General features: G+C 38.6%; 1 protein-coding gene across 6 annotated transcripts in view; it reads left to right on the top strand.

Moving 5' to 3' along the window:
* LOC124258565 overlaps positions 1 to 22,013 on the top strand; it is a 245,541-nt gene that overhangs the window by 126,920 nt on the left and 96,608 nt on the right. Inside the window, exon 6 of one of the 6 annotated variants that reach the window (XM_046692630.1) lies at positions 9,632 to 9,703. The exons of the other annotated variants lie outside the window; for them this stretch is intronic. Coding sequence (XP_046548586.1) covers positions 9,632 to 9,697 — 66 coding nt within the window. The 3' untranslated portion in view covers positions 9,698 to 9,703. The remainder of the gene's footprint in view (positions 1 to 9,631; positions 9,704 to 22,013) is intronic. 6 annotated transcript variants of the gene reach the window in all.

Here is a 22,013-nt window from a genome sequence, read left to right as displayed (position 1 = left end):
GATTTTTTAAATTTAGTGAGTGTTAGGTCAACTTGTGGCCTAACCAATTGCCAAGGAGGAGAAGAAAGAAGACGAGAAGGAGATATATTCTCCAGCTCAATTCCGGCAGCAGCAATGAATGGTTTAATTCTGTGTCCAAGAGGCGGAACAAGAGAAGACTTCTTGTTATACAAATCCTCATAAAGAGGATTGAAGACACAGTTAAATGCAGGGTTAGATTCGTTAGAATATAGTTTGGTAATATATTGTAAAGATAATTTTATAAGGCGTTGGGTAAGAGAAGGCTCATCTGCCTCGACGTAGAGACTATCAACAGGAGAAGTTCTAAATGATCCAAGACAAAGTCTGAGACCTTGGTGGTGAACAGAATCAAGTAGTTTAAGGTTGCTTTTACAGGCTCCACCATATACGATGGAGCCATAATCAAGTTTAGATCGCACCAATGATCTATATAAGTGAAGGAGGGTAGTTTGATCCCTTCCCCACTTTGAATTGGAGACAACCTTTAACAAATCGAGTGCCTTCAGGCATTTAGCTTTAAGGGATTTAATATGTGGCAGGACTGTTAAATGGGAATCGAAAATTAGGCCCAAGAATTTAGCCTCCTTTACAACTTTGATGGGAGTGCCATTTAAAGATAGTTCTGGGTCCTTATGAGGCTTATATTTACGGCAGAAATGTATACAATTAGTTTTTGATTTAGAAAATTTAAAGCCGTTTTCAAGACACCATTTATTTATTTTATTTAAACACAACTGCAATTGCCTTTCAATGGTATACATATTTTTACCACGACAAGAAATATTAAAATCATCCTCAAAAAGTGATCCATCAATTGAATCATTTAAAACCGTTGATAAACTGTTGATCTTGATACTAAATAAAGTAACAGACAAATTACTGCCTTGTGGGACACCCTGATCCTGATTATAATGGTCAGACAGGGTTGAACCCACTCGAACTTGAAATTGCCTGTCTGATAAAAACTGTGATATAAAAAGAGGTAAACGACCCCTTAAACCAAAATCATGTAAATCCTTTAAAATGCCAAACTTCCAGGTGGTATCGTACGCTTTCTCGAGATCGAAGAATATCGATACTGCATGTTGTTTATTTACTATTGCATTTTTGACAAAGGATTCTAAACGTACCAAATGATCAATTGTACTACGACTTTTCCTGAAACCACATTGGATATTTGATATCAGGTTATTGGTTTCAAGATACCAAGTTAATCTATTATTCACCATTCTTTCCATGGTTTTACAGACACAACTCGTTAAAGAGATTGGTCTATAATTAGACGGATCAGTATGATCCCGGCCAGGTTTTGGAACAGGGACTGCAATGGCATTACGCCAGTAAGTTGGGAAATTCCCTGAAGTCCATATTGAATCAAAAATATTTAGAAGTGTTTCCAAACATGATTCCGGTAAATGCTTCAAGAGCTGATAGTGTATGTTATCAGCTCCTGTTGCTGTATCATGAGCTTGCTCAAGGGCAGTGTGTAGCTCATGTAATGAAAATAATTCATTATAGTCTTCGCTGTTGTCTGAGTTAAAATTTATTTTCTTCTTCTCCTGTTGTTTCTGATAATGTTGAAAATCTGGGACATAATTTGACGAAGAAGAATGTTTGGCGAGAGTTTCACCAAGCTTATTGGCAATGTGAGACTTATCAGTTAATATATTGTCACCATCCTTCAGATGGTGAACAGTAGATTTTGAACCTTTGCCCTTAATTCTTTGGATCATGTTCCACACCTTTGAAATAGGTGTGCGTGAATTTATCTTGGAAACATAGTTTCTCCAAGACTGACGCTTATTCTGTTTAAATGCGCGTCGAGCCTTGGCATTTAAAATTTTCACTTTGTCTAAGTTATGGACTGTAGGATGTTTGCGAAAAAACTTTTTGGCTTTCTTCCTACTCTTTCTGGCCTGTTTACATTCATTATTGAACCATGGTTTGCGAATGTGAGGATTTGCAGAGGACTTAGGTATTGTTTGATCAGCTATAGCAGTGAGCTGATCTGAGGTTTGAAGTACACAATATCTCAAACAGTTGCCAATTTGCTTTTTAAAAATTCTACCTAGATGATGATGAATCAGCAACTGGGTTGATGGTTTTCAGAATGGCGGGAAAGTGATCGCTGCCACAGAGGTCATCATGGACCGACCATTCAAATTCATTTAATAAGTTGGCAACCGTAAGGGAAAGGTCAAGCGCTGAATACATTCCAGTAGCAGGATGTAAATAAGTGTTAGATTCATCGTTATGTATGCATAAATTATTGTCGTTAATGAATTCCTCAAGTATCTTCCCTTTACTGTTTGTATTTACGCTTCCCCATATAGGATTGTGGCCATTCAGGTCCCCCATGATAATGCATGGTTTAGGGAGCTGATCGTATAGCTGTTGAAGATCAGATTGTCGTAGTGGCGTAGAGGGAGGGATATACAATGAGCACAGAGTAAATACAATGTGCATAGTTAGCCCGACGGCAACAGCTTGAAGATATGTATTAAGAGGAACGGGGCTGTTAATGACTCCCTGCCGTATAAAAATAGAAGCCCCTCCAGAAGCCCTATCTCCTGGTGGAGAAAAGAAATGATGAGAATTGTATTGTCTTAAGTCAAATGTGTCAGTAGGTTTAAGATACGTCTCTTAGAAACACAGTGCTGACGGTTTATAATCTTGAATTAATAACTGTACTTCATTTATATTCTTTCTAAGTCCTCTGCAATGCCACTGGATTAGATTTACCGATTGAGTAATGGAGGCTCAACTGGCGACCTAGTCCGTGAATGTGAGGAAGAAATGTATCTTCCTCTCTCCTGAGATGGAGTCACCTCCATATCCAAAGGAGCAAATGCGTTTTCAATGGTTATGTCCGTAGGAGGGAGCTTCCCAACTTTCGACTGTTTGTTTTGCCTTTTTTTTCCTTTTCTTGTTTTTTGAATGTCTGATTTGTCAACATTATGCTCGGTTTGAACCACAATTTGATTAGTTTGTGTTTCTGAAGATACATTTTTTGGTTGAGTGTTTGTACTAAGACTGAGAGGCTGATCTGAAATTACCCACGTTAACTCAGTCTGACACATGATAGATGAGGTTGGTACAGACCGGGTAACTACAGCAGAATCGGACAAAGTGATAGGATTTTGTGTCTGGCTTGCGTAGTTTCTTGGCTTCAAAAAAAGAAACGTTATTTTTGTATTTGATTTTGACTATTTCAGACTGTTTTTGCCACTCAGGACATGACTTTGAAGAGACAACATGACTGCCTCCACAGTTTGCGCATTTAATGTCTTTTAGACAATCTGAAACATCATGGTGTTCACCACACCGATGACACACAACATGACAGTGACAATATTTTGAGCCATGGCAAAATTTCTGACAAGTGTAGCATCGGAGTGGAGTGGGGATATACACCACCACTCCGATATTCAAATAACCAGCCTTAATGGAACGTGGAACTAATGCACAGGCAAAAGTCACAAGATATGTGTTTGTGTTTTTAACAGTGCCATCAATTTTTTTCGTGAAACGTTTAACTCATTAAGGCCGAGAGACGCATATAAGGGGCAAATTAATCAGCTCCTCACAGCGAGTGACGTGTTTATGGGCAGGTAATTAGCAGTTTCTCACAGCGAGAGCCACATACAGTCGTCAACAGAAAGCACCTCTTATTCAGCGAGAGACGCACATGTGTGTTGTACTTTTAAAAATCGCACTGTACCTATTATTTCAACCAATTTAGCAGTACTGAGCAAATGTTAGCTTTTCTTACAAGAGATCCCACCTTTAGTATCAATTAGAAGAAGTATTTAAAGTGTTTTGATAACAATTGCTAATCATTATCATATGCTTGTACAACGTTTAGCAAATGAACGCATGTCGGCGAGAAAGGGGATTATGATGTTTTTACAGAGGTAAGTGCCTGGTACTCTTCCTTGGGAATGGATACGAAAATACTTCGTACGCACCTTGATTGAATTAGATGTAATGGTTTAGAGGTTACTAAAAATTATATTTCCTTCAACTACCTAATAAATAGGAAACAATATACGAAATTTCAAGGACATACACAGAATTCAGACACAATAGAATAGTTTGAATTTACTTTTTAGGCATCATTACGTTGTCATGTTTCATATCCTGAAACATAATGTATAAACACAAGTAATTATACATCCAAGCTCGAATAGATTAAACATAACTGAACTTACTAATTTGAAGTTTACTGAATTGTAACTAGTTGTTTTCCATAATCTAAAGTTCGTAATGTTACCTGAGCGAATATAAAGTGATAAGTCGCGCCTTTGCATCGAATACATATACAGTGTATACATGTCAGTGTTATTACAACAATGAAATGTTTTACTACGTTTGTTACAAAAGACAGTAAGTTGGTAATTCAAAACATTGTCACACATGGACAGAAGTAATATCATAAGTTATTACATGTAAGCCATACAAAGGTATTTCAAGCATTTTTGTTCAAGCTGTTGAAAGTTTCATGTTGATTTGAATTGTCAGTTTTCTATGCAATTTACATGGGCATTCTGTAAAACGTTTGTATTTGATCTGTGTAATTATCAAATCCGGTGCAAGTATCACGTGTATCAATCAACTCAGTCTCTATTGATCCATCGTCAATAAAAGCTGGATAGTATATCAGTTACGGTATCGATACACATTCAAGCAGATTACAGTAATGAGATAATTGAAAGCCTCTTTCGACCTTGACATAACAGCCTCCGGTAGAATGCATATGTAGTTACGTCCTTGTTGAAAGGTTTGTCCCGTGACAAGTGTAAAATAAACAGATGCGCTGTTATATCATTGGACATCTTGCTTTATGTAGTCACGCCCCTCTCTGTGATGTTTATACGTGCATGCACATCTGTAATCTTATGAACCTCGTTTGCATTCAGTAAAGATATAGGCACGCCCACCTTCATAAATATTGGGAGTGGGGGTGTCAACTGCAAGTTTATACACTATAATAATTCAGTATAGTGTCACCTCGTGAATTCTGTAATGCGTGTACTCTAGTTTGGATAGTCATTCGTATCAAGGTGAAGATTATATTTACATGTACAGAAACCATTATGTCTTATGGACTAGTTGTGTGCATAAAATGTATATGAAAATAAATACTACCTCTACTCAGTGGTTGGATTTCAATCGCTTTGTTTTACTTATCGAAAAACACTAAAATGAGGACAAATAAACTCGCCAAAGTGACTATCTACTCCTATTTGTCGTATGTGTGTATTTCATACATCGTTACCAGTTTGTATGTTTACAATACACAAACTGTTACATGATAGCTTGAGTTGATAAAGCCGAAACCCAGCATATCGACTGGTCAACGATATAGCCAATAACCAATCTCTATCCAAGCTGCTGAGTGACCAAACGTGCTCTTCAGAAATTTCGCCCACGCCCCGTCACCTGTCCTTTCCTCTGTGACAGGTATCTCATGATACGATTGGTCGCAGATAACATATGACCAGCCACTACATTGATACCGAACGTTCTATTCGGGAAATTTGATGACGCCCTATCACGTGACTCTTTGTTTTATGTCTATGCAAGGAATATGTAGTATACATTTTGTATATGTATGTTTGTATGGTCACGTATGTTTTCTGCATTAAATCTGTATGAAATAAAGTGCAATGCTATTGATGTGCTTTGTGCTAGTCACAGACTAGCCTTATAGTACTTTCATTAAAATCATTCGTAAACACACGAAATGTATCGGCAGAACCGCTATTTTCGTCACAGATTATAAAGTATGAAAGTAAATTCTTCTTTACAGTATGTCATTGTCATAGATGTTTTGTAAATTTAAACCTCACACAATGATATAAGAGAGAGAATTTGTTAACGTGTGTCTCATCTGTTACATACAAAGAATACATGTGTATGCATATTGTGATAAAATATAAATGTACAAGCCGACAAAAGGTCTACAAGAGAAACTTGCAATAAAATTACATAAAGCTTGCAATACACGACATGTATTCACACCTGATTTCTTTCAACATATATCTTTACGACACAATTAAACAATCAGGACTTGTTTGTACGACTAGACAGTTTCCTGTGATCCCCGAAACCAGCCAGGGAAATCAGGTGTGACTAGCACTAATTAGTGTCGGCACAGAGAGTGGGCAATCAGCGAGGGCTTCCAGGTGTTGAGTAGTGATGGGGCTCTCGGGCTTAATGAGTTAATGGATGTTACACCTTGATCTTCTAGTTCAGATTGAATTTCTTGTTCAGACATGTCGGACAGGCACCGATCTCTGTCTCGAATAATGCCTCGACATGAGTTAAGCGTTCTATGAGGGGATACTACCACCTCAATATTGGCAAACTGAGTGACCGAAAGAAGATTGAGAGAGATTGTTGCTTTCTCTCACATTCCACTAGAAGTGAGAATTATAAATAAGAAGATAATGCTAATGAGCAAACATTTCAACACTTCTGAAAAGTTCATCTATCACAGTTTGCAGAGGGACTGTTTGGCAGGCAAGAAAACTACCAGATGTTGAAATAACATTATTTCTTTTGTTAGAAATGTTATGCTTCCGTGTGCAATTTGCATCTGGAATTAATGTTGTGTTGGGAGAAACCAAAAGTTAACATCACAAATTGGAAAGTAATTGATGTAGGTAAGAATGTTATAAACGGTTTATAGTAGTCACCTTTTGATCAGTCCAAGTTTATTGTTTCCTTTGTTGACACTGCGCTCAGCAATATTCCAGCTCTCTGTGACAGCTGTCCATGCAGTTGGAATATGATGATATGCATCAATGAAGTCTGCGAACCTGACCATCCAGTCACCTCTTACGATTAACTCCTTGTGTGTAGATGTAACACTTAGAATATCAATACATAGTTATTCGAAACGACGAATAGCGTTGTAATCCATCTGAAGTATATTGGGAAATTCGGTACACGGAGATTCAATGATGATGATCATTTGTATATATATAATATATATATATATATATATTTATTTATTTATCCTCCAAGTTGGGAGAGTACATGTACAAGTTGCAAAAAGGTAATATTTACACCACAGTCACATTGTTATGTGACATAGAGTCTCTCAGAAAGCTGGCTGCACTGCTCAGTGCTGTGTGACTTCTCTGCACATCAGATGAATGTACCTTACAGCCACACTAGTAAATGTTCTCTGATCCTCTGCATTAAGTCCATACTGAGGCCTACATGACACAACACCATCTCAATGTCTGACAAGTTGTGGAACCATGCACTGAAGTCCAAAGGACCAATGTTGATCAGTTCACACCACAGCTGATCTCTCACAGAGAGTAAATTATCCCACTGCACGACAGCATGAACACACGCATCACTATATAACCGTCCACACTCCTCACACAGGTACACAGTATCTTTAATGTATCTAATGCTGGAACATAACTGCACCAGGAACTTGGACGTGGTTCGGTACAGGTGATCTTCCAGTGACAATGTCCATGCTGGATGAACACACAGATCTCTGTGTATCTGTGCGAACCACTGGAGATCTGGTTCAACCGTTATCCTATCAGTCCAAGAGGCGGAATAGAACTTCCAAACAGCGGCTTTCACACTTTGTTTCCAAGAAGCCTTACGTGGAATTATGCCAGTTGACAAGTAGTCTTCTAGCACATTTGTCAACTGATACTTCTGGAGGAGTCTCATCAGATCAGGAATGAAACCTCTCGGTTGTGCACACACACCATGAACAAAGCACAGTAACCTTGTCAGAAACACCTGGTGTGGAAGGTAAGATGTGTTCATGTTTATGAGGTTTCCGGCAAACAAGAGTTTCTTTTTATCTATCTCAACTTCCAGAGGTAGTAAACCCAGGAGACCAAGACACACATCAGTCCTAGTTCTCTTTGGGAGGCCTTGGATCGTCTTTATGACATGCCTGTAGGAACGTTCAATCCCCCGCTGATCTCTTGTTAGGGTTACAATTAAAGCGGAGATGTGTAACCCGGACACCTTTATCCTGAAGAAAGTCCCTCATTGCGCTTTTACACCGTTTGTCTATTCCTCCAATGAAGAAACTAGCTACCCGGTTTCCACTCACTACTCCTCTGAATCTCTGAATTCTTTTCCTTTTCACAGATTTCACTTGCCTGGTATTCTCTTCGTTTGTGTTACAGGTTACCTGAATATCATATGATTTGTTCAGCTGGGTACGACGACATGTGGACACGTTGTTTTGTTCTCCATTAACGCTTTGGAAGATGTCACTTTTCTCCACGTAATCCATTACATCATCCATATGTGTCTGTGAATCATTCTGCTCCGAAAAGAATGATAACTGTGAACACTGGATTAACCTATCCACCATACTGTCAATAACATGTTTCTTACTGCCCTGTTTCTCAGATCTAGTGACGCCATTGCCCGAATGGCCGCATATATCACACGATTGGCTTTCAATGGATATGCGAGGTGTCAAGTCTGGATTAATGGTACTACTGACTTTTTCACATACAATTTCTGTTGACGTCTGTCCAACGACATTGATACCTGCATTCTCATCATCGGGGGTACTAAGCTCTGCTATCTCCTCATCAGGGGTTCGAGTGGACTCATTCACAGTGCTGTTATGTTTGCCGATAAGTCTTGAATGATGGCCGCTTGGGATTTAACAATCTCCTTGAGGTCATTTATTTCACGGGCATTGTCTTTGATTAGTCTAGAGAACAAGTCCACGTCTTGAGCATACTCTCCGCGAAGAGACAATAGGTCTGTATGTAACTTCACAACAATGGACTTTTGTACTCTAATTTGTGCCGAACACTTTTCATGATCGGAACACTGGCTGACAGATTCTTTGGACTTTTTAGGCACATAAAACATGTCACACAATTCCTCACTGAATTCTCCATTACATGCCCGTAAAAGATAGAAACAATCATTCCCCGTTTTTCCTTCTCGGATGCAGCCGCTTTTTCAAATTATCATTTTGATAAGGAAAATCAGTTTTTTGTCTTGCTTTTGTGTACAATTCAAATCGACACATTTCAAGTTCATGTAAATCACATTTCACACAGTCACGTAACTGTTCAATAAATGTCTGTTTTGGTAAATTCATAGTCTGGCTATCGTTTAAGAATGCCACAAACTCACGATTACTGTGACCTGTGTCGTCTCTGTCCTCGTCTCTTGTTTGTGAGAATCCTTTATCCTCATGCTGGGTTCCATTCTGTGTACTATCCATATCCACAACTTCTGCGTGCGTGGAAAACAGTCCTACGTCATCTAGAATCACATTTGTCAGTTCTGAGTATGTTTTCTCAACACTGTTATCTAATATATCCTGATTTTCACTGAGAGAGAGCTCAAAGTCGTGACCGTCACGGTCCGCCATCAGATTCCGACCAGTTAAAAAAAGTTCCGAAACGTGAGGAATAGCGTTGTAATCCATCTGAAGTATATTGGGAAATTCGGTACACGATGATTCAATGATGATGATCATTTGTATGTTCAAATTATGGCACAGTGTTGCTGCATCGACAACACGCAGTCCGAGCAGCTCGCATGTAAGCAATCAACCCAGTCTGCAGAACTTTCCATTTCATTTCAGATCCGCAAGCCAACGGATTACTTGGACTCCAGACAAGACCGTTGTTGTTGTTGTTCATGCTGTTGATCGCTGGTATTTCCACTACAAAGTTACTATTTCTGTTGCTTATAAAGTTTCTATGTTACTGTTCGTGCCTGATTTCAATTCTACATTGTAAAGCTTACCAGTCAGCAACGTTCAAGTACTGAATGACAGTGAACATAAACCACTGGGCCTGTGAAATTCTTGAGCTTCATTCTTAACTCATAATGACATCGTCAAAACAAACATTGGTCCTGGGTTACTGTCAACTGGAAACACACTTCCTCAGCATTAAACGTTCATTTCCTAAAAAAATCCAAATCACCACCGCAAAACTATCGAAAGAGCCGAATTCTACAGCCGAATTATCAACGTCATTTTATGTAAACATATGTATTTCCTATGGAGACAATACGTTCACAAGTAAGCATATATGCAAATTAATCCTATACCGTGAATACAGAGTGCCATTTAGAAAGTGGTCAAATGTAACACATCTTATGTTTGGGATTACAACAAAGTACAGAGCTTAATACTTTTGTTGGGCTGAGTCCCATCGGGGATTCGTACCCACACTCCCAGAGTCTGGCACCTAATCGCCAGTGCAAAAACTTAGCTATCTGACCCAGTTAGCCACAGCTGCTTCCACAAAATACTAGAATCTGTTTACTAAGAAAATGTAATCTCAAATATACCATGTGTTTCACTTTTCTAAATGGCAAGTAGTAACAGTCACTTATGATACAGGAAGATATATGACTGATCTGTTAAGTGCTACCTAGGCAGCAGCAGCAAACATTATACGACCAACGATTCAATCATGATTGGGCAACCAAACGGAAGACAAACATGTTTTAGCCAGCAGCAACTTTATCAGGAATTTCGAATACGTCAAGTCAAACTGGATATTAACACGGATTGTTGTAAGGCCTGTAGACAGCGAAGCCATACTCAAATCTGTTGTAAATACTAAGTAGTAACAAGCCGTTTTTTGACGTTTGAAGTAGTAATTGTTTGGTCGGCATTCTTGACGTTAGTCAGAAATGAAGCCCACAAATTTATGAGTGACATAAAGACGAATTATTCAAGCTATAGACTCTATCATAGCACCCTATGAACTTTTTTTACTACTACATCCCTCCTGCTTCGTCACCTATGATATTTGTTGTTCTTAGTCCCCACCTGGACTTATCCTATTATTTGCCTCTTGCTTTTCAATTCCATGCCGTTGATAATGGTAATGTGCAGTTTGTCATATCATACTAAGTAAATATACTTCTCATCACATGGTTGTAGTCACTTTTAGCTTGATAAGGGTGTAAGAATCTACATCTGTGCACTAAACAATAAGATGTCAAGTGGCATGATTCATGTTTGAAATAGAGTTATTATTGTTGTAAATGTAATGATTTCCAAGTATTCAATATCATTTGGGTTGTATTCCTTTGTACTGTCATACTATTTTCTTTTGCTATAGTGATACATTTGCATTGTTTTGTATTGATTTGTTAACTTAGTTAACTTTAGAATACCGTGGTTAATTATAGCTCATGTCTTTGTTATTTGTTGAGTTAATTTACGGACTGATTCCCGGTTAACCCTTTAGTCTCATTTTGGCAATCTACACGAAATACAAACCAACTTATTGAACTCTCTGCCATTGATTTCCTGACAGGCAATACTAGCACCAATGTTCAAGGTTAGCATAAGAAATATATTTGCAATGTACGGACATGTTACTAATTTCAATACAGGATCTTTATCACTGTACTCTGTAAACACACGAACCTTTTGTCAACTAAAGAAGCCACGAAACCGACGGACACATAGCTACTGGTATAAAGAAAGTCAAAAATATGTTTATTGTATTTCATGGAGTTGCATGCTTTATACAATCATATACAGCTGGAGTACACAGATGGTCTTAAAGATCCCATATACTCTAGGTGGGTACAAATACATAAACCACTTAATGGCATCGTTATTACTGCAACCCCGTCATTAAAACTACTCATTTCGACATTTAATTACCTTAAATCGACCTCTTACACAATTGTCTCCCGCGAACGAAATTCCAACCAATCAGAGGGGCGCGTCTCCATGACGCAATGTGAGGTATGCCTGTGTGTAAATTATCTTGTTTACAGGTTTGTCCAAACCTGAAATCGTGACAATTGTTGTGAAAAATGAAAGCTTTATGTTTTCACAATTTACTGTCATTTAATCTTGTCACCTGCTTTGCCTAGCTTCCGAGTTACAACTTGTTTTCATAGACGATTCTGTCAAAATCTTTTGTTGTCATAACAGTTATAAATCGTTATGTTACAAGCTGTGTCATGCAAAATCCTTTTGGTCATGATTCAAATTCATATTTATCTACGAATAGGAAGTAGTTTTGATTTTCTAACTTGATGAAAACAAACCATAATCTAATTGATTCTCGAACTGACTTTAGCCCGTGACGTCACAATCTCTAAACATGGCGGCTCCCTGTCCAGAACATCCGCCAGCCTGAGAATAAATGCTATTTAGGTTTGTTTTCACCGAGTTACAAAATCAAAACTACTTTCTACTGGTAGTAAAATATGTATTTGATTGATGGCCAATAGGATTTTGCGTGACATAGCTTATGACATAACAATTTCACTCTTGGAAGCGAGATGAGTGCCAATATAAGACTACTTACAATATTATTGTCACTTCGACCACAACCTCGCTTCCGAGGAAGTAATCGTTATGTGACAAGTTGTGTCATGCACAATCCTTTTGGTCATCAATCATTTAATACAACTAGTAAGTAGTTTTGATTTTGTAACTCGATGAAAACAAATCTAAGGAGCATTTTCTATCTTGGAAAGCGAACTAGGGATCAAGCCATCCGATTTTTTATATACTACAGGCTCAATCGTGGCAATTGTTGTGAAAAAAATGAAAGCTTTATGTTTTCACAATCTACTGTCATCTGATCTTGTCACCTTCTTTGCCTAGCTTCCGAGTTACAACTTGTTTTCATAGACGATTCTGTCAAAATCTCTTGTTGTCATAACGGTTATATATCGTTATGATACAAGCTGTGTGATGCAAAATTTCGATGAAAACAAATATAGGCTTCCACAACGGTCGCATTGCACTCATAAACATAACCCATTTAGGACAACTGTGGGGTCCGGTGGACATATGTGCATGGTGACACCATCACCCGACCCCTGGGAGCAATTGGCGGCAACACGACGATTCGGCATGTCTTTATTGACGTCGATAAATCAGCAAAATGACGAGCTTGTTACAGACTTTACCTTGCCGTTGGCGGGCAAGAGTGAAGCAGACGACTTTTAATCGCTCGGTATTAAGTATTAAATTTAGGAATGAATTTTGTGTTCCGCTTAAGACTAACCATGCGTCTTTCATATGTAATGGTTAAAAGAGTACAAAAAACAGTTTATTCGTTCTTTAACAGAGTATCAAGCTTAGACATTGCATTGTAAATGTATTGCGATAATTTCTAGTTGATACAGTTGTCATTAGAAGACAGGAATTGTTTAAATGCTTCAGTAGGTGACTTGGAGAGGTAACATTCAGGAATTTATTGTTTCCGTAATCTATGTAAGATACTTATTGCATCGTCTTGCATATTAGTGTTTGTGAAAGAATCATAAAAAAACAGAGTCAGTATTAAAACCTTTTTAAAATGAGTAAGCCATGAGGTTTTTGGTGATTCTATTGCCTGTTTGTTCTATTCTTGATTTTCGTATTTGTTTCCAAAACGCTGTTGTGAACCACTTGCGTTGCATAATCTTTCAACATTTCGTTTACGCAAGTCTGGTCTATATCTTCTACCAAAGGGCTTGTGTCTATTTCTTTCCTCACAATAGAGAGTCCTGTTTATATCACTACGATGTTTTTAAATCACTACGATAGTGATTTTCGTATCTAGACAGCAATAACTTAATTCCAAACATACAATGTGGTTTCCGGAAAAATAGAAGTACTATTGATCATTTAGTACGATTGGAATGCTTGTAAATATGCCATAGTCTCAATTTCGTTTGACCTAGAGAAAGCCTACAAAACATACTAATTGTTTGATCGGCATTCTAGAAGTTGTTGAGTAAAAAATGAAACATACAACTTTATGGATGACAGCTTCTTGTTTATTGCATATTATAAAGCTAAAACGTTGATAACGGTCTGAAAATCTACATCGAAACAAAAATGTTTGATAACGGTGTAAGAATCTCGCGCTATCCAATAAACAAGAAGTTGTCATCCATAAAGTTGTATGTTACTGTTTTCACATCAAAATTGTACTGGTCTAAAGCATGTGAAACATTAGCTTTACAAGCTAGGAAGGCTTCATTTCCGATATTTTCTCTTTTCAGAACTTATCAAAATATCTCTTTGAATGTGGCATCTACTATATTTGATAGCAAAATTGCACCGATTCTGCTTTATGGTGCAGAAATATGGGGGTTTACCTATCGTGCAAACATTGAAAAAATACAAAGTTATTATTTCAAAAGATATCTTCGTGTTAGCAAAACTGTATCTTCAAATATTGTACTCGGTGAAACAGGTAGAAGCCATCTTTGTGTACAGTATTTCACCCGTTGTATAAAGTACTGGTGTAGACTCCTGAATATGGAAAGTTATCGTATTCCAAAGGCATGTTATGAAATGTTAAAACATACGACGACAATGGTGGTCGCAACTGGGTATCCATGTACGTTTACTTTTATTTCACTCTGGGTTTTCTTTTGTGTGGTTATCGCAAGATTGTGGCGATGTAACAAGTTTTATAAGTGTTTTTAAACAGAGATGTAAAGATATAGATATACAGAATTGGTATGCAAAAAATCACTTCTTGATCATTCTTAAATCATTACTCATCATATAAATCTGTACTTGAACCGGAAAAATATATATCAGAGTTTTGCTATGATAAAGATCTCTTACGAGTTTTATTTAAATTCAGATGCATGAGTCATAAACTTAAAAATTCAACACAACCGTTTTAATAAGGTAAATGCTGATTCCATTAAATGTGATAAATGTAATTGTAATTTGATACAAGATGAGTATCATTTCTTACTCGTATGTCCATTTTATTCACAACAACGCTCTTTGTACATTCCTGATTTTTATATTATATCTCCAACCAGATCAAAGTTTACCCAGCTGCTTGCAACAAAGAATGTAAAACTCCTAAAAAATATTGCAATTTATCTTAAACTATATTTACCTGTATAAATTGTAAATTGTTCTCCTGACCATGTGCTATATTTTGCTTATTGAATTGTACTTTTGGTCATGTGGCCATAAATACTGAATATTCTTCTTCTTCTTCTTCTTATGTTACTGTTTTTACCTACGGTAAGAACAGTATTTTAAAGAATGTACATAATTTTGGTTTAAGAGGTCGTTTTCTTCATTTCCTATCACATTTGTTAACAGACAGGTAATTTTAAGTCCGAGTCCAATCTTGTCTGATCATTACAGTCAGGATCAGGGTGTTCCACAAGGGAGTATTTTGTCTGTCACGTTATTTAAAATAAATAGTCTTTCAAAGGTTTCAACTAATTCAGTAGATAGATACCTTTTTGTGGAAAATTTTAATGTATCTATCTCATTGTGCATCAAATCGAGAGGCAGTTACAACTCTGTCGGTGAAACGTTTTACAGCTGATACAACTGATCATGATGATGTTCATGGAGACATGTCGGATAGAAAGCGAACTCTGTCCCGAAAATTGCTGCGACACACGTTTAATGATTTGTGCACAGCAACCTCAATTTAGTGACTGCTCTCTCCGTCCGCATTCAACCAGAAGTAAGCCACTATAAAGAATGGTGACGTTTCGAACTTCCCCACAAATACCTGAAACAGCCTTGGAAATAGCAAAAGGTTGTAATTTAATTGGAAGGGAATCCGCTGCCTCAAACACTAGGAAACGTGCCCAGGAATCAACAGGGGAAGAAACAGTTCTTGATGATTCATTCATAGCGTCTCTTCTGAACCATTATGAAACAAAATGTTCAGTACGGCCTGCTCCCCACCCACTATGGAGTGTGAACAAGGACGTAGTCAATATGCACCGGATATCCAAGATGCTAACACCAGGGATACAGGGGTTTTATACTCTAGAGAAAATTACACAAACATCAATATTTGTGTACAAGATTCAATGTCAGGATGGTTCGGCACATGGCAATAAACAGGATACATACTGAATTTTATGGTGGAATGTTTGGCCTGAAAAATCTAGGCGATATTGCGACAAAGCGATAGCACGACACGATATTGCGATATAGCGACACGATATAGCGATATTGCGATACAGCCCAAAACCGAAATAGCGATAACACGACACGATATGGCGATAGCAAGACACGATATGGCGATAGCAAGACACGACATTGCGATAACTCGACACGACATTGCGATAACACGACACGAAATGGCGATAACCCGACACGAAATGGCGATAGCACGACACGACATTGCGAAGACACGACACGAAATGGCGAAACAGCGATATTGCGAAATAGCGATCCGGCGATAATGCGATATAAACAGGCGACACGGCGATAATGCGACATAACGATATGACGATATAGCGAGACTGCCATAAAGCGAAATTGCGATAATGCGAAATGGTTAAGCGACATGGCGAAACGGCGATATGGCGATAAAGCGATATATTCATCTTTATATGAGTTTGTGTGTATGTGGTATGTACTTATATGTATCTGTGTGATGCGTCCATGTTGTATTTGAATTAGTCTCGTATTAGTTTAAGTGAGAAAGCAAAGACTTTCTAGGGATTTCACGTAATGATAATATTCGGTGTATGCAAATGTATTTTATGCAATAGTAATCTTCTATGCATGCCCATCATAAATATGGTGCTATTGTGTAACTCATCGTCTGAATCATCAAAATGCGGCAACAACGAATAATACAAACAGAAAGAAACAAACATGATCGACGAAGCACTAAAAGGTGGAGTGGTTATTATTATTTAAGACTTGATCTCTTATAGCAACTTCGGTGTCATATCACCACTAAATAAAGCACAATGGAACAACGTCGGCGAATGGAATCACTGTTCCATCCAAAAGTGTTGAAAATTAAACTAAATGTAAAAATGTTTTACTTATTTACCGGTTTTCTTTAAATTGTCATTACTAGCATGTCATTTGGCTGATTATATTCAATCTTAATACATACAACACGAAGTATATTCAATCTTAATACATACAACACGAAGTAAAAGTTCGTTATTGTACAAATTTATCATTGTCTTATCTTTAAAACCATCGTATGATCTACAACCAAATCGAGAAAGTGTTACTCTTACGTTGTAAAAGATAAGGTTCTGCTTTTTTAAAATAAAGTGTACTATTCAACTTTTTCTAGAATTGGGTAAACTGCCATGCCGTTTTGAGATGTACATGTCTTTTAAGGCCCATGTTAAACGCCTTATCAACATCTGTAGCGAGTATACGTGTTGTAACTAAATATACACATGACCGTTAAATAAGCACAACCTGAAACTAAGGGCAATTTTATAACTTTTAGTTCAAACAGTCGATCATACTAGAATGCACATGTAAAGCACGTGCTTCACCCAATCTATAAAATGCAGTGGGTGGCAGGTTCATGTGCGAACGCGCCTAATACATTGGGGTATATATTTCAAAATTGCAGTGTGTGCAGTCTGAACTGATATAAAAGATGACAGTACATGTATCTTTCCAGTAAAATCCTAATGCTCTTGCCTCAACAAATCTGATAAAAATAAATGAATTAGACCTACTTTTGAAATAAAAAACTTTAATCTAATCATGTGTAACAATGTATCCCGGGCTGTTTAGTTGGGCTATCTGTCTCCTTAAACAGAGAAGTTCCTCAGCGGGCCCACAACACTTTATTCGGCGTCAAATATGCAATTACATGATAGTACAGCAACGCACAGATAGCATCTCAGAGGGGATCATCTGCCCCCCTGCGTTTTATGAGGGTCCAGTCCCGTTGAAAATCAGAATTCTACATACATTCTCACTTTCAGGCATCTTTGTATCGTATGTACAGTACATGTATGGTCAGTCTGCAGTACCGAGTACCTCATCCACAATATTAAGCTTCCGTGGCCAACCGGCCATTTGCTGTTGGCCTACACATGGCTTTGCTTTTAACTGCACTGTAAAGATTTAGATATACTACTTTTACTTAACTTAGTGAGTGAGTTTTGTTTTACGCCGCACTCAGCACTATTCCAGCTATATGGTGGCGGTCTGTAAATAATCGAGTCTGGACCAGACAATCCAGTGATCAACAGCATGAACATCGATCTGCGCAATTGGGAACCGATGACATGTGTCACCCAAGCCAGCGAGCCTGACCACCCGATCCCGTTAGTCGCCTCTTAAGACAAGACTGGGTTACTGAAGATCAACTCTATCCCGAACCTTCACGGGTGACGTAACTCAGGAATACACGAACATATCTATAATAATAATAATAATAATAATAAATGCATATTTATAATGCGCCCCTTCCACACCCTAAGGCATGCTCAAAGCGCTACAGAATATTTCCACTGGAGTATTTACAGATGAAGTTATACATAATATACTGAGAAAAGGTGGGTTTTAAGTCTGGACTTAAAAATGTCAATTGTGGCAGAGCTTTTAAGGGCACATGGGAGAGAGTTCCAGAGCACAGGCGCGGAGTAAGAGAATGATCGGTGTCCGAAGGATTTCAGTTTGTAGGATGGGATGACCAGTCGGTTTTGTGTGTTTGAGCGCAAGTTGCGTGTGGGGACATACGGATGTAGGAGTTCAGACAAGTAGGAGGGAGCCAAACCATGGAGGCACTTGTATGTCAGACAGAGGATCTTAAAGTCAATTCTGGCCCTAACTGGTAGCCAATGCAGTTCTTTCAACACTGGTGTTATATGGGAACGTTTAGAAGTCTTGCTGATGATGCGGGCGGAAGTATTTTGGATCTTCTGAAGCTTATCAAGGAGTTTAGAACTGAGGCCTGAAAGGATGCTGTTACAGTAATCAAGCCTAGATGTAACAAGAGCTCGAACAAGGGCTTGAGTTGCAGCAGTTGTCAGGTATTACCGAATGTTACCAATGGATCTTAGGTGAAAGTAGCAGGTCCTGCTCAGACGGTTAACATGAGCATCCAGAGTCAAGGAAGAGTCGATGTGGACACCCAAGTCCTTAACCACATCAGAGAATCTGACGTCAGAGTCTGCGACTGTAAGGGTGTCGGTTTTGGGACCTTGCTCAGTTGTTGCTTTGTACCAATGAGAACTGCTTCTGTTTTTGTGTCATTAAGTTTAAGCATGTTTCCTGTCATCCAGCACTTGATGTCCTGCGTACATTCAGCGATGCACTGAAGAGACGTAGATAGATCTGACAGATGAAATGCTTTCAGGAGCTGGGTGTCATCAGCGTAGGCATGATGAGAAACTGTGTGGTCTGTAGTAATCCTTCCGACATATCCGGTATACAACACAAACAGGACTGGACCAAGGACTGATCCCTGTGGCACCCCACATGTGATTACAGTGCCTTTTTGATCTCTCAGTGCCAACAACAACAGATTGCTGTCGGTCAGACAGATAAGACGTCACCCATTGAAGGGCATGACCTTCAAGTCCGTACTGTTGTGTGAGCCTGGACATGAGTCTATGGTGATCGATTGTGTCGAAGGCTGCAGAGAGGTCCAACAACACTAGAGCAGCAATCCTACCATCGTCGACAGCACAACGAAGCTCATTCGTCACTTGCAGTAAGGCAGTCTCCGTACTATAGTATTGCCGATACGCTGACTGGAATTCATCAAGCAGAAGATGTTTAGAGAGATGGTCTTTGAGTCTGACATGCACGGCCTTCTCAATTATCTTGGAAATGAAGGATAAATTTGAGACAGGTTGAAAGATTCTGAGAGTCAAGATCAGGTTTCTTTAGCAGAGGTTTGACTACAGCATGTTTGAATCTGGATGGAAATACACTACTCTCCAAACTTGAGTTGACAATTTTGGTAATGCTTAGCAGCAACAAGTCAAGATATTTAAACAGAAGTTTAGTTCGTATGGGGTCGGAGTCGCAAGTGGTAGGCTTTGAAGAGCGGATAATTGATTCAATGTCCTTGGGGGTGAAGAGCGCAAACTGTGTTAGTGGATAGCCTGTGAAGAGGGGTTCACTGAAACACCTATCAACTTCCTTGCCTGAAAGTCCTTGTCGAATGGTATCAATCTTTGAAATGAAAAATGAGTTGAAGGAGTCTGCGAGTTCCATGTGACTTTGTCCGGGAGGTACTCTATCACCATCACCTCCTTTACCAAGCAGTTTATTCATAAACCTGTAAAGGGAAGCAGGTTTCCCCATAATATTCAGTATACTGTGAAGACAATATTTCCTTTTAGCGGAGATGATTAAAGAGGTGGTAGCATTTCGGCACTGTTGATATATCTGCCTGTGAATTTCCAGGCGTGTCTTACGCCACTGACGTTCTGCTCTGCGCCGTTGTGTCTTAGAGCGACGAATGGACTCGTCATACCATGGAGCATAAGGACGGAGTATCACATTCTTCTCAACTGCCGGAGCATGTTTGTCTAGAAGAGATGTGAGGGTGTCATGGAAGAGCTCAACATGGTTCTCAACATCAGGGGGAGGATCAGTTAGGAGGTTTGAATTAACCAAGTCAAGTCTGAAACTATCTGGCTGAATCTTCTTGATGTTTCGACACATCAAGATAGAATGCTTGTTGTTTGGCTTAATTAAGTCAACAGCAAAGAAGACATTGAAGTGGTCAGACATCTGGCTATCGATGACTTCGACATCTTTGATAATATTGCAGCTGCTGTGTGTGATAATCCATTCAAGAATGTTGCCAGATTTGTGTGTGGCGACAGACACATGCTGGGTAAGGGAATAAGTATTCAGTAGCTGAATGTATTTCTTGACCTCGGACTTCTCGCGAGTGTTGAAGTGCACATTAAAGTCGCCAAGAATTACTGTATAGTTTTTGGAGTGTGTTGCGAAGAGGGTAGATAACTCTGGAAGAAAGTCATTGTTTTTCAGTTTGTTTTTCGCAGAGGGTGGAGGTCGGTAACTACACACCGGGCTAAAGGTAGCCTGTCCAGAAGTTATCACAACATTCATGTTCTCAAAGGATTAAGAACTGTTTCCTGAGTCACTACGACGAACAGTGAGGGGTTTTCTGTAGAGAATTGCGATTCCACCTCCGCTTGCATCGAGTCTAGGGCAGTGGAATGGGACACTGGTGTCATTTCAGCTATCTTAGCTTCATCACCCGTGAGCCTTAGCCACGTTTCAGTTAAGATAAGCACATCTACTTCATCGTCAATAATCATATCAAATATGTCAATAGGTTTGTTTCTGAATGACTGAGCATTCCAAAGGCACATTTTAAGAAATGCTGGAGGCTTTGTAGGATGCACCTGAATGAGATTACTATGGTTAATCCCATGACAACAGTTAGTTCTGACGGAATCAGGGAAGACATTTTCACAGATTGTTATTTTCCGAGGAATTTATACTCCCCTTTAAAACCTACATCCCGCCAAATTGCCAACAATAATAGTCAAAACCTCTGAGTCTGATTTACTTTACAGTGGACTCTGAATTATCCAACAATCTGTGTATTCCGACATACATTTTTGGGCCCGGCAGCGTTCTTCTATATTATCATCATATTAATATTGAATTATCTGACATCTGTACATTCAGAATTCCGACATCATTTTCTGGTAACCATGACACTATCATGCTGTACAATCCTACATCCTCTCCCCATATTAGACTAAAATAGCCAATCAACCTGTCAATGGCTACAATGGAGGATATTTTCATGAAAGTGTGAATATGATTGTGATTGGGTAGTCCGCATGGAATGTACATTGTACTGAAGAGAATAAATACCAATGATACATGTGTATGTCAATACTGATTTTGTTTTTTTCCCTTTATTCGCCGAGTAAATAGCTATCAAACATTAATTTCATGAAGCCAGTTACAATGTATGGTACTGTTTGAAAAGTATTCAAGCAACGAGACAGTTAATTATCCGATACGCTGTATAATCCGACATGTTCCCCGGTCCCTGTGAGTGTCGGATTATACAGCTTCCACTGTACCTACTGAAATTATTTTGGTGTGCAATGTATTGTTTACTTATTTATAGATAGAAGAAGAAACGTATTCTAGAACTTTTCGTTTATAATGATATTTTCCTTTCTTGATAAGCAACCACCATTCTTAAAAGTAGACACTTCAGAGATCGATTTCCCATAAGATTAGGCAGATCGATCAGGCACCGTAA

Source organism: Haliotis rubra, unplaced genomic scaffold (genome assembly GCF_003918875.1).
Source record: "Haliotis rubra isolate DU_JTF1 unplaced genomic scaffold, ASM391887v1 Scf699, whole genome shotgun sequence".
Lineage (NCBI taxonomy): Eukaryota > Metazoa > Mollusca > Gastropoda > Lepetellida > Haliotidae > Haliotis > Haliotis rubra.
The sequence above is the reverse complement of the archived record's forward strand: the minus strand, read 5'-3'. Positions and strand labels throughout refer to the sequence as shown.